The sequence below is a fragment of the Labrus bergylta genome, chromosome 14 (genome assembly GCF_963930695.1).
Source record: "Labrus bergylta chromosome 14, fLabBer1.1, whole genome shotgun sequence".
In the NCBI taxonomy this organism is placed as follows: Eukaryota; Metazoa; Chordata; class Actinopteri; order Labriformes; family Labridae; genus Labrus; species Labrus bergylta.
In genome coordinates, this window is record NC_089208.1 from 24,276,045 (window position 1) to 24,292,025 (window position 15,981).

A 15,981-nucleotide genomic window follows, 5' to 3' on the forward strand; every position below is an offset into this window, starting at 1 on the left:
TTTGTCGTCGGATTGTAATCGGGGCTATTAAAATCAAAACTTTTTTTTATTATACCACCAGTTCAATTAATATTACGACTTAAAGCTCATAAACACACTGAAATCAAAAGAACGACTTTTTAACTTGGGAACTCCGAGCATCAGAGTTGCACATGAATGCAGGGTTACTGTAAAAAGTTGCCTTGTTGAAACGGATATGTGGCAAAAAAAACAACGTATCCCAGAATGCACCACGAAAAATGCGAAACTTTTATTGTTGTTTTCTTGCAACCAGCGTTTGTCCAATTCCATTTAGGCTAATTATGATTCTCAGAAAGTATCATAAAACCAGTAATACTATTGCTTGCTTTGTCATGAAAGTAAACCTTATTAACACAATTAGATAAAAAAAACTCAAACGGGTTGGTTTGAACTACACTACTTGCCGTAGATTACACCGCGTCATCGTGATTTTTCTACCAAACACTGAGCTTGCTAGCTAGCTAGTTAGAGGGCTAGCTCATGTTACAATGCCTCTTTACTTATTCCGTACACATTACACCTGGAGGTAGGGGAGTCTTGGTGAAAAAAGAGAGTATTTTATGTATGTAAGTACTTGAACACACAGTGTGGATAAGGCTCCGCCCCTTCGGAGAGGTAAACAAACGATCGAGGCTACAGTAGCCATATCTCCCTGCCTGTGTCGTCGCCTGTAAATGGACATAATCATAATTTTGCCATGAATTGCCGCTCAGAAGTGCTCGAGGTGACCGTGGAGGCGAGGCAGGTCGAAGAATCGATGCTGGCCCTGCTGCACACCATTTTACTGCATCGAAGCACCGGGAAGTTTCACTACAAGAAGGAAGGCACCTACTCCATCGGGACGGTGGGGACACTGGACATCGACTGCGACTTCATCGACTTTAGCTTCGTCAGGGTGTCCTCGGAAGAGCTGGACAGAGTGATCAGGAAAGCTGTGTCTGAGTTCAAGGTAATTGTTGGTTTCGGTCTGTGATTGTTGACTGTAATGCTTTTGCAGGCCTGTAATTTGACGAGTGCATTATAAGGAAGCCTGCAGAGATTTCACGTAGCTTATTATGATGCTATGAAAACAATACTTAAAGCAAACTAGCTGGAGTAGTGCTGGTGAAATCTTTGAGGCTTCACAAGCCTAGTTTCTACAGTCTAAAGTTACTTGATGTGTCTGAAAATGGAATAGTCTTGGTTTAATCAAATTATTAACAGTACCTATTCTAGCTCTGGAGATATAGTCAAAGTCAACTTTATTGTCAATTTCAAAATATGCCACACATACAGTGGAATCGAAATTGCGTTTGTCTCCGTCCCACCAAAATAATAAAATAAGGTAAAATAAGATAAATAATATTTACAGTAATAAATTCTAAATAGTGCAAAAGGTACAAAACAAAATGGTAAATAAAATTTAAAGTAAAAGTAAACTTGAAATGTGCATATACTTACATTTGCCTCTCTTTAGCAAAGCATTTATGTATATTTTTTGCAATTCAGTAAATTGTGGTTTTGTATTGATCCTATGCATCGTCCTGTCTTTTATTTTTAAGACTGTTGTGAATTAAAATAACATGTCCTTGGTTGCAGGATGCCTTAAGCATCTCAGGCAGTGATGGCATGGGGCAAATCTCACTCGAGTTTTACCAGAAGAAGAAGTCCCGCTGGCCCTTTTCTGACGAGTGTATCCCCTGGGAAGTGTGGAGCATCAAGGTCAACGTTGTGAACCTGGCCAACGAGCAGGAGAGACAGATCTGCAGGGAGAAAGTGGGCGAGAAGCTGGGCGAGAAGGTCATCAACGTTGTCGAGGTTATTAACCGCCACGAGTACCTGCCAAAGATGCCCACCCAGTCCGAAGTGGACAACGTGTTTGACACCAGTCTCAAGGATGTGCAGCCCTATCTCTACAAAATCACATTTCAGATCACTGACTCTCTGGGCACCTCTGTGAGCACAACCATGAGAAGGCTGATCAAAGACACTCTGGCACTGTGAGGATGCTCGAGGACAGAGAGAAAAAAAGATCTGGATGATTCATAACTGCCTCTGTAGTCATGCAGTCTCCTTTTAAAACATGGAAAAACATCGCAGCGTCAGCAAAGCAAACGCATCTGTTGCTTCTGATATATCTGCTATAGTTCGGTTTTTGTTTGCACCTTAAGATTCTTGATTATGTAATGTTGATTTTACATATATTTTGATTTTTTAGTATTCTCTTCATCATTATGGATTCCTCCAACCATCTAGGAATGCAACTATGACAGGGAAATTATTAACAATTTTTATCTTTTAAATTCTTTAAGAACCTGCGTTGCTGATGTCAAATGTGTAACTTATTGTTCATCTTAAGCAATAAATGTTTTAATTGTAAATAATGGGGTATTTAGTTGACAACCATAGCTCCTTCAAACATTCACACTTGTATCATCACATTTGAGATGAGAAAAAAACTGCTGGCAAAGAGGAAGTCACAGGACATCACCATGTAAGAAAAAGAAATCTCATTTCTTTTAATGAAAATGCTGTGGATGTTTGAAAAAACACAGTTTCCTCAATTTCCTCCCTGCACACATTTTCAGGGATCGTGACCTCACTTATGGGCAGGACAGGATTTCCAGTTTGCAATTTTTCCAAATTAAAACAAACGCCTCCCGAGTTCACTCCTTAGTTTCCAGCTCTCAGCTTGAAAAACACCCCCCGATCTCCCCCTCGGCTCGGGGTCGTTTGCCAACAGGATGACTTGTGCGTCCGCACACAGCACTCACTTTGATGACTGGCTGCTAGTTAACAGTGCTTAACCAGAATGTATGCAATACTTTTGTAACACAAATATTTAAACTCGGGGTTGGCAACTTCAGGGAAACCAGCTAGATACTTTTATGATTATGAAGTCGCAAGAACGACTTCACAACTCGGAAACTGGGACCCTTCTAGGAGAACATGAATGCAGCAAAAGAAGAGGAAATATAATCAGAGGTAAAAGTTACGCATTTAAAGCTCGTTCCAAAATGAGGGTGTACTTTCGGGTTGGCTTTCACCTGCAGACTTAAGAGTTGCCCTGCTTTCTGTTGGACAGGCAGGTGCAAGACACAGCTGTTAGCTTGTGCTAGCATGCTAAATTATCGGCTTTTCCATCACAATAAATGTGATATTCACAAGTAGCTTGCAGTGCAGATACGAGCAGTAAACGTACGCTAACCCTGCAGTAAGTGTGTGCACTTCTGCTGACAATGAGCCTGGGAGGAGGGGCCCAGGTTGAATGTTGTGTTTACCAACATCTCTACTGACTCCACCTTTAAGTAGAAGTGTAACAGAGGAAATATTGCATTCAGAACATCAATATGTAAGTTTCACATAAGTAGCACCAAACAAGCTTAATGAGGGTTAATGGAAATCTTAAAGTTAATAAAGACTTGAATCAGCGGTGGTTTGTTTTTGTGCTGAAAAATAAAAGGCAAATACTACAGATGGTTGTATATATATATATATACTCCATTGTTACTCTTTATTACAGAAATTAAGCACAAAAACTGTAGAAAACCCTAAACACAAAACAGCTGCAAGTCTCCAAAAGCAACAATAAAGCAACTGATGCAGATACAAATATTCATTATTGCAGTGAGAGCACAGAATACTAAAAAGATCAAACTTTTGTTTTCTAACAAAATCGGTACAAAATCGAAGATACAAACACTTCCATATACATAATTGTAATCATTTCTGTGAAACTTTCAGGAAGTTTTTCATCACAAGAAAATAAGAGCACTATCATCATTACAGAAGTTCTCCAAAGAATCAAAACATCACAATACAGCTCATCGATGAGAGGAACAACAAATCCCCAATGTTTGTGTGGAGCACTCTTTGAATGCAGCTTCTCCCAAATACATCACAATCGTAATAATTTATGACAAAGTCCTAATCCATCAAGCTGAAAGCAGTTAAGTATATACTATACAAGAATACAATTGTGAAACAGCTGGAATACAATCAAAACACATTCGTTATAATAAATCTTAGGAAGCAGGAACACTCTGCTCATTGGTAGAATAAAACGTTTGCTTCCTCGCGCCTCCTTTCTCTTCACTCCACCACCTTTGAAAAGCCTGAGTCATAAGTCATCTGAAACTTTATTGTGCTTTTTATATGTGAAATAAGAGAGACTAAATATGTCAAATGTTGCATAAGGCCTCATTGTAAAGGTCGGTATATTACTCTATTCGTTTGACTGCACAAACCAGTATATGTACATACAACACTGGTGCTGCACTTTGGTGGCAGACTTGTGATGCATCGCATTGTAAAAACTTAAATGATACACCAATTGATCATGTACTTTTCATTTTCATGATTTGAGTTAAAGCCTAGATTATGAAATGATATACTATGCTGCAGTGTGCTTTAAAAAAAAGCCTGTTATGAGTATTTTAGGATAATTTAGAGCTTGATCCAAAAGGCAGCAGGACATCGCTGAAGTTCGTATGAAACACTCAAGAGTTCTGACAAGCACCTATAAGATAAATACGATATTTAAAAGGTCACATATTATGCAAGAGACACCTCACCATGTTTTTCTAACACTAATATGTGTCCCTAGTCTGTCTACAAATCAAAAAGTCCATCCTCTCCGTCTTTCCCCTGCTCCACTTCTCAGAAAATGTGTGCTCAAACAGGTCGTTTAGAGTTTTCCCTTCATGACATCACAAAGGGCAGTAACCCCTCCCCCAGATGGGTGACACTCCCACAGCTAGGTGTTTGTTCTGCCCTCTTAGTCTGCCTTCTCACCGTAAACAATAGGTCATGGAGCGAGAAAGTCAGAGCCGCATCCTCTTCCAGAGAGGGGGTGTGGTCAGACACAGCTCATTTACATTTAAAGGTACAGACACAGAAACAGCCTGTTCTGAGCAGGGCTGAAATAGAGGGGTTTATAGACATGGTAAAATACAGGATCAGAGTGGATTTAGAACAAGAAACTTCACAGATATGTTTTGTGGAGCTCTGAGACTTATTTAAACTGGTTGAGGAGGAGGAGAATATGTGACCTTTAATACTTTCAACCATGTCCACTTGTCTGTCAGATCACACTTTGAATGACTACGACCTGGATGACTGAGAGAAACTTCACAGAGATTTAGATTTATTTCTATTTGCTGTTAGAAGCCAAATATTTCATTTAGGAGGGTATCAACTATCAAGTCAACTCAGGCTCCTATTTCCACATACAGTTTCCCAAATTTCACTTGTAATCTGTTTAAAGCACCTTTTACACTTTCAACAATAATTTCCCCGTGAAAGAAAATATAACCTTTTATCTTCTGGCATATAATTGCACTGCCTCGTTCATTTGTATACACATACTTGAATTGATAAACCGGTCTAACAATAAGGAAGCTAAATGTTAAGTGCTGAATGAAGCAACCTAAGAAGGCTACAACACGAGATGCAATGCTTAAACAATGGTTGCCTGGGATGTGTTTGATGTACTTTACAAGAAGTAACTTTTAGGTCTTATTCAACCATTTAGCAAAATTACAAAAGGCAAAACATGAGAGAACAAATGCAAAGACTGCGTAATATTATTTGGAAAAAAAAAATGTTGGGCCACTTTTGTAATTTCTACATCTGCAAGCCAACACTCTGTACTTTGTCCCTCTATAACAGAATCAAACTGTTACACAAAGTGCATATTGAATACAATATTCAGGCCACCAATATTATTTTAAGGGATGTCACTCACAAAGAGATAGATCTGATACAAAAGCGAAAGCACTACTTGTTAATTCACCACCAACCTCTGAAATTTTTAAAGCACTTCACCAACAATCAGAGAAAACAATGTTTTAAGTTGTTCCTGTTTTCAGTGTACCGTTACTTCAGACACAAAGATGTTCCCATACCAATTTTTCCAACACCTAAACTTCTGTATCTGTTTCTGTACAAGCACAAATCCAATACAAATGAGAGACAATTGGATATTACAATTTTTTTTAGCAGCCATTGAACTATACACATCATTGCTAAATATAGACAAGTGTTTTTAAGTGCCAAATAAGAACTAATATCCAGATAAATAACTTGATTTTAAAGGTCACATATTATGCAAAATACCCTTTACTATGTTTCTCTAACACTAATATGTGTCTCTAGTTTGCCTGAAGAACCCCCGATTATAAAAGTCCATCCTGTCCGTCTTTCCCTTGCTCCACTTTTCAGAAAATGTGTACTCAAACAGGCCGTTTGGTGATTTTCCCTTCATGACATCACAAAGGGCAGTAACCCCTCCCCCAGGTGGGTGACACTCCCACAGCTAGGTATTTGTTCTGCCCTCTGAGTCTGCCTTCTCACCGTAAACATTAAAGCATGGTGCAAGAAAGCCCAAGCCACCCGAGCCCTTCCAGAGAGGGGGCGTGGTCAGACACAGCTCGTTTACATTTAAAGGTACAGACACAGAAACAGCCTGTTCTGAGCAGGGCTGAAATAGAGGGGTTTATAAACATCATCAAATACAGGATCAGAGTGGATTTACTACAAGAAACTTCACAGATATGTTTTAAGGAGCTCTGAGACTTATTTAAACTGGTTGAAGAGGAGGAGAATATGTGACCTTTAATAACAGAATTTGCTCAATGCATTGACTGGTGTACCTGTCTTTACTTAATACTACATTTCAGATTGCATCTAAGGCAAATCCAATACTGGCACAGGTATCAGTATCGGAATTTGTATTGGTATCAGTATTGGAACAACTCTTGTACAAAGTGGTACAGCTGAAAAATGAAAAGATGCAACTCTGTACCTTGTTTTCTCAACATCACCTACACACAGAAGTACAAGTAGACAACCAAAAGATTTAAAATAGGTCAATGCTTATATCTCATTTGGAAAAAAAATAAACCATTTATAATCATCTCATCTCACGGAGGAATCTAGCACTTGATTGCACATTCACGTTTACACCTCTACTGAACATGGCCACTTTAATATATGACATTGGAGGCAAGCAAATAAGCTATACATTCAAAGTCTTCGTTTTGTAGGCTGAGGTGTGTTAATTCTTACATTGTCTCTCAAAAGGAACTACTGCTTGTCTGATGCTTACATGTGGCTGTGACTCTGCTCGTGGCTCCAGAGACTGAAGGCCGTCTTGAAGGTCCTGTGGCAGAGTTTGCACATGTACTGCCTCTTAAACGTCAGGGCAGAGAGAGATGGAGCGTGGTAAAAGAGGGTGTCTGATTCCTGAGGGCCTACTGGATTCTCCATGCTGTTTGACCTTGACAGAGGGCTTCGGCTGCTGGATTGACGTTCAAGTTCGGGCCTCTTCGTCTTGTTTACTGATGAGCTACAGGGCTCTGGGCTGCTGGACTCCTCTGCCACTGCTGCAGCCACTGGCACTGCCTGGGTGGACTTGAGCACGGAGGCCTGTGGCGAGTGGTGTTCAGAGTCCTGAGGGGTCGTTGGAGGGGATGGAGATGGAGGCGAGGGTTGTCTGTCGATCTCTTTGGCTCCAGGTTCGTTAGCAGTCGACATGTGAGACTGAAAGTGGCTCCAAAGGCGAAAGTTGGTCCTGAAGGCTTTGTTGCAGATGTGACAGATGAATGGTTTTATGTGGCAGAGCAGCTCCTGGTGTCGTTCCAGGTCTTTGCGAGAGCTAAAAAGATTCCCGCATTTCTCGCATGGCCACACGCCGGGTTCCTCAAGCCCAGCATTTTCTGCATCAGCGTTTTCCATCTCACACACAGCCTCTTCTAATGGCTCTTCCTTCACTACCAGCTTGCCATGGTGCCCAATGCTCAGGTCCTCAGGCACATAAGAGGAGGAGTCTTCTGAGTCGTACATTGGTGGACCTGAGGAGTCACTGAAGCTGATGGTCTCTCTTGAACCCCCGGTCACCAGCGGCTCGTCTTGGTAGTGATCCACTTGGAGCATTTCAGAAGACTCTTCGTTGTTTTCTTGTTGCTGCAGGTGAATCTGGTCTTTAACAGTCATCATGTTTTGGTTGTGGACCTCAACCTGGTGACGCCATATGCTGAAGGACGACTTGAAGGTCCGCATGCACTCCAGGCACGTCAGTTTCTTGTATTTACAATGTGCTTCATGGTCCCTCTTGACCGTTGGACTGGAGAAACGGAGGCCACAGTAGGGACAAACAGTTGCATGTCGACAGCCCCTCTCATGGTCACCTTGTTCGAAGAGGGAAGAGAGCTTCATGTTACAAAGTCTACAGGAGTAAACACCAGCGTCGGAGTCCTTCTGCTGACTGATTTCATCCTGTTTCTGATAGAGGATGCTCTCGTCTGCTGCCTCCTCGTCAGCTTTTTCAGCAGGATGTGTCCTTAAATGCTGTCTGTATTGAGACTGGAACACAAATACTTTCCCACAGTACGGACATATATAGCTGGGCCTCGATCTCTTTTTGGGAAGCGCAGGAGATTGCAAACTCTGTTTATTCCTCTTTAACTTCCAAAGCAATGCTTTCTTTATTTCCCTCTCTCGCACCATATCTATCAGCTTCTTTTGAAATTTCTCATCCAGTACAGAGGAGCTGGAGGACGAGGCTGGGTTTTGTACCACACCATGCTGAGTTTGGCAGTGAGTCCACACTTTGAAGTTGGTATGGAAGCGTTTATGGCAGATGTCGCAAGCATATGGCTTTTCAGGGTTGTGATACATATTTACATGACGATGTAAGCCAGCACTGGACCTGAAAACCTTTAAACAGTTCCAGCATTTGAAGATTTTGTTCTGAGGCGGCTCTACATTGTTCTCGTTCAAGTCGTCACAGGCGCTCTGAGGTACTGTCAGGTTCTCATCAAGTGTCAGGGGGTCTTCTTTGAATATTTTGCTCTTCTTGAACGGGTACCGCCTGTTATCCGGCCGGTCCCTTCTTTTCCCAGAATTGAAATCCTGCCTTGGACCTTGGTCGTAATTTGCTTGCATGTTTTTAAGATTGACAGGCAACACATCTCCGACTGTTATCCTAATAATGTCCATGGGGTCCGCCAGTGGACTGCTGGGCTCGGCTTTCACACTGAGCTCTCTTTCTACCTGAGTTTCTACATCATACCTGCTGTGGTACTTTGACCCGAGAACCAAGGGAGATACTCTTTTTGAACTGCCGTTGTGAGCAGATGTTTCCGGCCCACGTGCTTTGGATGCCATTTTAACAACTGACTGTTCACGGTTTTGCAAATCCTTGAGCTCCAGTGTGGGCGAGAAAACTGGAACGGGGCTGTCCATGGATAAAGATCTTCGGAGGAGGCTTTTTATGAGTGGTCCGCTCCGGTCAATGGTCGGGCTTGGCTCACTGGCCTGACCTTGAAAGGACACTTTGGAGTGATAGTGGTGCCCCTGCTCCTCTTCTTCCTCTTTAGGGTCCTGGTCAATGGCAGACTGCAGTCTGATGTGCTGCACTTCTGCATCACTGAAGGACACCGAGGAAGTCAGCTGGGGCCTTACAGATGCGATGTGCGATGAATTCCCTTTTAATATAGAGGCATATGGATAGGTGTACTTCCTGTCAGCAGCTTCAGACTGTTCAGAAGATTTCCTGCTGATGGATTCAGAGTTTCTGACTGATTCATATGAGATTCGTTCTGAAGGAGGCTGCGTTGAATCCTGTGTAGAGTGTGGAGGCGAGGCTCTCTCTGATGTCTTTCTGGGATAACTTGAGCGAGATGGCTGGGCTGTCTCATTCCGGACCCGACACACAATGACGCTTCTTGTCTGGACATCATTCTCTTCCCCTTCAGAAAACGAAAGTCTTTTTCTGGACACACAGTAGGATGCATGTGGCCTTGTGGACACAATGTTGGTGAGGAAAGGGATTCCAAGACTGTAGCCCAGCTCTTGAATGGCTGCCAGGCTGCCTTTGTCCACAAACAGTGAGGAGGAGTAGATGTAATTCAGAACGATCTCGAAGGCGTCAGGCTCACAGAAGTCCAGGTTTACAACTTTCAGGGACTCTGCGTCTCTCCGTGTGAACAGGGTCTGGAAATACTCACTGCTGGCAGCCAGAACACTCTTATGAGCCTGGTACCTCTGGTCAGCTACAACAAGGACTACGTCACACATCTGACCCCGCAGGCGCTGCTCATTGAGGACCCCCAGCACCGACAGGGCATGGGAGGGGTTGCTGTAATGCACAAGGCTCTCCATGGCTGAAAGACAGGACAAGAGGAGGAATGTAAACACTAAATGAATGTTAATAAAAATGTGATAATTATTTTTGCACATGGCTGCTTTGCTTAGAGACATGAGCATGTACAGACACACACACACACACAAACAATCACAGCCTGCTGGAGTTGTGTTACCCACCCCACACACTTCTTTTTTTCACACCTGTGTCATCAGTGTCAGAGAAAGCATCCCCTGTGAGCTTCCTTTGTTATTTCTTTAAGAGACTTAGTTCTTGTCTTCAATTTACCTCAGCAAAAAAGTCTGTTTCTTATTTTAAATATGTAATAAAAAAGAACAAATATCATTACCCTATAAGCATCTTAATGAAAATGAACACATTAAAAGACTTAATTCACATGTTGCTGACATCACTAGTTAAAGGCTTACTAAATGCCGGGTTTCATGATGACTTTTTTATTTAAATAATGATAAAAATTGGGGCGCTGGTGGCGCAGTGATTAATGAGGCTATGGTCCTCCAAGCATGCGGCCCAGGTTCAAATCCCACCTGTGGCTCTCTTCCCTCATGTCATTCCCTACTCGCTCTCTCCCTGATTTCCAACTCTATCCACTGTCCTATCTCTCCATTAAAAGCACAAAAAGCCAAAAAATAAATCTTAAATAATGACAAAAAAGACTTAAAGTTGTGTAACACTTGAGTTACTGTAGGTTGAAGGATTAATATCTTGTTTCCTCTAACAATGATCCCTTTAAGTTTTACCGTTTGATGTACACTGTAAACACATACTAAAGGACACACAACAAATTCTTCAGCATTACATCATGTTAGTCAGAAGTTATAAAAAATGCAGCTCGATCAAGTCACCGTCAGTGACACAGACTGAAACAGGAAGCTTGAAAAGTCTGCTTTAAAAATAAAACTCATTCCCCACAGAAAATTAGAACCAGGCTGGAATTTAACTTCTACTTCTAATATTCCTCTCATGATACATTTACTTCAGAGAAAAGAGTGATGTTAGACTCTGACTATAATCGTCTGCTTATTCAGTGAACTGTGAGACAGGCTATGTCAGGATTTGGCAGGTTTACCACAAACCCCAAACAATTTCCTGGGAAAATCTTTTTTTACTGGGGAACAGTTTCACATGAAAACAACCTCCAACTTATTTAAACATCTATATGAGCCTGTATTTTAAGGTTTCTAGACACTTAAATCAATCTAACAGTTAAGAAATAAAGATAAAAAGGCTATTGCACTCAATATATTTTTACGAGCGTATTAAAAAAGGAAATACTCTGGAGAAGTTACAGAACAACAGAGGTTAACAACCATGTTAGCATCATGTTTAGTTTAGTTGATTGAAAGGACAGACTATAGTACCAGAATGTTAAACCTTTGATATGATACTAACAAAAATCAAACCATATAGATGCCATGGCAACAAAAATAAAAGACCTTGGAACAACACATTTCTTGTTTTTAAGTACCAAACATTTCAACTCCTGCTGAAACTGTCCAAACGCATATTAGTTACCGATGTATTGATGCAATTTAGACAGCGTCAGCTCCTCTGCTGTCTCTCTGTTTGTAGGAGACATGCCTTTTATATCTTTATGAGACAACAAACAGACTCAAGAAGAGTCAGTATTTACCGATCTGTAAATCTGAACGGACCAATGGAGGTCTCCCTTTACTTCTCACTGCAACGTTGGGTTAAAAAATGTGACAGAGGATGTTTTTTTTTTTTTAGCTTCAGTACTTTTGATACGTTTCATCATTGAAACAAATCTGAGATGGTTGTGCACCATAAGTATCACAGTATTGAAAATGTTGACATCCTTACACAGTAATTACACTCTTGTTCATTCACTGGTTTACACTGTTCTCATGTATACATGTCAAGACATAATTACTGTTTGGAGAGTAGCAATTACTGTGAGAACATGCATTACAGTATGATATGAAAGGCCTCTATTATTTACTCTGAAGCTACATTTCTGTGCAATATAGGCCGCCATGACACCTGTTTTCTAGGAATGTGATCGTCATTAATCAAGCTGATTCTTCTGGAAAGCAGCTGATTGAGAACTGTGTATTTTTCAGCATCACATCACGACCATCCCAAGCACACTGCTGAACAAAGCACTAAAATCATGTTACAGTATGAGAGAAAAACAGCTGATGAAACAATGTCGGTCATGGACTGGCCTCTGCAGAGTTAACATATCAATATGATAGTGGCAGCGTGGGATTATATAGATAAATAAAAGACAGCCTAAATCCAAAAGAAAGCTTGGGATAATATACCAGAAGATTACTTCTATCTTAAAGACAGTCTCTCCTAGAGCGCGGGATGGCCTAGTGGTTATGTTGTGTGCCCCATGTACGAAGGCTACAGTGGCCGCCGTGGGTCAGAGGGAGGTAAATACTGACTTCAGCCTGTAGAGGCCTTTGTGAAAAAGTTTGTTTTTTTAATGTTGTGCACTTATGTGGGCTGTAAATGTCAGTTTTTATTTCTATTTCACAGTGTGGTACCATGTGTGTCATTATCTCACAGCCTAACCAGGGACAACTAAATAGCCATGGTTAAAAGTCCAACATGCTAATAGATATATGTATTGTCTCTGACAAATTAACTGATAATTAAATATAACTCAAAAGTCTGTGGCACATTGGCATATGGTCATTAAAAAGTTGCTACAACAACAAAGCTAGTAGTGTCCTAATGCCTTTGCACAGTTCTGTGTATGGCTGCTTGATTATGTAAAACATTCTAATCACAATGATTTTGATTGATATTCAGATCACAATTATTAAACACGATTACTCGTTGATTTTACAACTTCTGCATCATTACATGCATTAATCACATAAACATAAACACACAGGTGATCCCTCAAATGCACTTATCAAACACTTGTGGAAAAGACAATGAAGACATGATGGTCACTTGACAGGAAAGCAGCATGTATGTGTATCACCACTTGAACTCTGGAGGATGATAATGCTTGTTGTAATCCATGTAACAATCTGTTAAAATCAGCCGATATTATCGACTGATTAACCAGTTAGGCTCTAAAAATACAACCCTAATATACAGTATAATAAATACATATTAATAAACTATGTTTTTGAGGTAGGGGCTAAAGCCAACACATACAAACAAACACTTTGAAACATTAAGCACACATGACACACAGCATTATCATGTGTTCATGATTGTGCAAAGCCTTAATTGTCGGCTTATTAAATTTGTAATTGTTCGATACATTTCTTAGGCCTAGTATCAGTTGCATAAGCTATAAGGTTTACTCATTTTTTCCAAAGCCAAGTGTAAAATAATCATACTCGACACGTTGCACTTTGAGACATTTATTTCGAAAATCTTAACCGGAAGGGACGCTGCCATGTTGCCTTCATTGACACTTGTTACTGTCGGTTATTCGCTTGAAGCTTCATTCATTCATCAAAAACTAAACACCGCTTGCTTACGTCTTTGTCCAAACTTTCAGAAAGCGTTCACAGAGCTGTAAGGTTTTCTTGTTAGCGTCTTGTTTCTCTGAGGAGGTAAAGACTGCAGCATGTGATCAACCCGCAAAGACGTGTCAGATAACTTCTCAGAGACAGACACCCGCTTTCGGTTATGATATTAGTCATGCAGCTTCTCTCTCTGTGCGGGAAGAACCGAGGCTACCTCCGTTACCAGATAACATTCAAAGCTTTCTACTAAATCAAGTGAGGAAAAGTTGATCGCCGTTCAATGGACTCCCCCGCGGTAATCCCGGAATGAAAACACAGTACAGACAGAGAGGCTGTAAGGAGTGTGTGTGTGTGTGTGTGTGTGTGTGTGTGTGTGTGCGTGTGTGCGTGCGGGGGGGGGGGAGTCAATTTCCCCGCCGCTACCCCCGGTAGACGTGTTTTGTTTTTCTCCTCTATTGAAACGTTTAAACCCAGCCTGACACGGCGCGGGTTCTGGCTGCAGAAACAGGTCGTAGCTGGTCCGGTTTCACAGACAGCACAATCCCCCCCCCCCCCCCCCTTTCGAGTTACGTCAGGGAGGAAAAGGAAAAAGCGTCTCCTTAACTGCACTCTTACCAACTGCATTTCACCCACCCTGCTCATTCTTTCTCACTCTTAAGTTTGGTATTCTGTCCACACTTACCCTGCCCGTCGTCAATATGCTCTTTCCTCCACACAGCCGGGACTTTATTCACTGTTGTGTGGATTTCTGCGCGCTGGTCGTGATTCCATCCATCTTGAATTTGACGTCATCCCACACCAGGGATGAGGTCATCGCAAAGAACGCTCGTCACGTGCACCGCGCACTGATAGGCTAATAAAGGACCAGGAGGCGGGGCCAACGGAAGACCTGACACAGGCTAATTTAAAGGGATAGGTCATATTTTCGTTTCAGCTGGTAATACTTATGTAGTTTTTAATTATTTATTGTGGCAAATTTTGATGGACATTTCAAATCTATTTCAGACATCAAGTTAGAGAGTTTGCAAATGCCTAATACATCCAAGTGTGCATGCACTGTATATTTATGGGTAGAATAACAGCCTGTTGAGTTACAGGCTATTTTAAGACACAAGTAGACATCAAAGGCTCCACAGGTGAAAGACTGGACCAATGCAATGACTGAAACAGCATCTTATGACTGTAAGCTGAGTACATACAGTATAATGATAGTCAGGTGGAGAAGGGGTCTCCCTGTTCCTGAAATTTATATGAAAGTGGACGATAAATCCAATTACATTTAGATTAATCCCTGAAGGGATCCTGTAGTAGGCTATCACTCATATGTGTGTGACATGATTTGTCCTTGCTGTGACATGCATTAGGCTATTTATTACTTGTTTTGATGCCTGATATATTTATTTTGTCTCTTTCTTCTGCTGCTTTAGGCGTTTATGTTCGCTGGACTTGTGTACTCTGCCTCCATGATACATGTATGCCATGAAACAAGAGTGTGTGTAAACCATGTAGCAAGCCTTTGAAATACTCAATCAAAAATGTTAATAAACAAAACAGTACGAGTTGGCTCTCTCAGCTTAAAAAAGGCTCTTTGTTCAGTTGCCGGCTACTTCTGATTTTTATAATTCACTTAAAAGTAGTAGGTTCCTATAGCCCCGTTTCCACCAAGCAGTCTGGTTTGGTTCAGTACAGTTTGGTACAGTTCGGTACGGTAAACCCTGATCTTGTTTGCATTTCCATTTTTGGTAAGCGGAGTGTAAGCCAGATGGAGATACCTGTGTCAGCCATGTAATAGTGTGACATCATAGCAGCCCACCACAGTGTAGCCCGCTATTAATTAAGTTCAACAAAGAAGAAAAACAGGGACACAGTAAACAAAAAGGACCCTTTTGGTCGGATTGGTATACCCTTGGCACCCTAACAGCAGTAGAACGTACCGGATTCCTTATTTTGGTACCATTCCCAACTTTTGACGGCAGAAATGCCAACAAATGGGCACTGTACCGAACTGAACTGGACTGCTTGGTGGAAACGGGGCTTATGTGTGCATACAATCAATGGTTCCCAAACTTGTTGCTTGGAGCCCCCCATGGTATCTAAAAAGCTGAGAGTATATAGTAGAGTAAAGTATGGTCTGCATTTATTGGTTTTTCCACCGTCAAAAGTTGGGAATGGTACCAAAATACCCGATCGGCACTGTCCTACTTTTCAGCTTTCCTTCTGTCGGGGTGCAACGCAAACCGATCGGACATGAAAGGCTGCAGCTAGACACACTGCAGTCTGTTGATTGGACGAAAGTATATCACTGGTAATCAAGGACAAACACAAAACATGCCATTATTAAATATTCTGTAG

General features: G+C 41.4%; 2 protein-coding genes across 2 annotated transcripts; one reads left to right on the top strand and one right to left on the bottom strand.

Annotated features, from left to right (window-relative positions):
- Positions 1–252: 252 nt before the first annotated feature.
- atg101 (autophagy related 101) lies at positions 253–2,384 on the top strand. The gene is made up of 2 exons (XM_020631181.3): positions 253–970; positions 1,600–2,384. The coding sequence occupies exons 1-2, from the start codon at positions 719–721 to the stop codon at positions 2,002–2,004; spliced, it is 657 nt and encodes a 218-aa protein (XP_020486837.1). The 5' UTR covers positions 253–718; the 3' UTR covers positions 2,005–2,384.
- A 1,093-nt stretch (positions 2,385–3,477) lies between these two features.
- zbtb21 (zinc finger and BTB domain containing 21) lies at positions 3,478–14,510 on the bottom strand. The gene is made up of 2 exons (XM_020631170.3): positions 14,312–14,510; positions 3,478–10,166 (listed from the first exon to the last, which is right to left on the bottom strand). Exon 2 carries the CDS (start codon positions 10,162–10,164, stop codon positions 7,105–7,107), a length of 3,060 nt encoding a protein of 1,019 aa, XP_020486826.1. The 5' UTR covers positions 10,165–10,166; positions 14,312–14,510; the 3' UTR covers positions 3,478–7,104.
- Between the last annotated feature and the right edge of the window lie 1,471 nt (positions 14,511–15,981).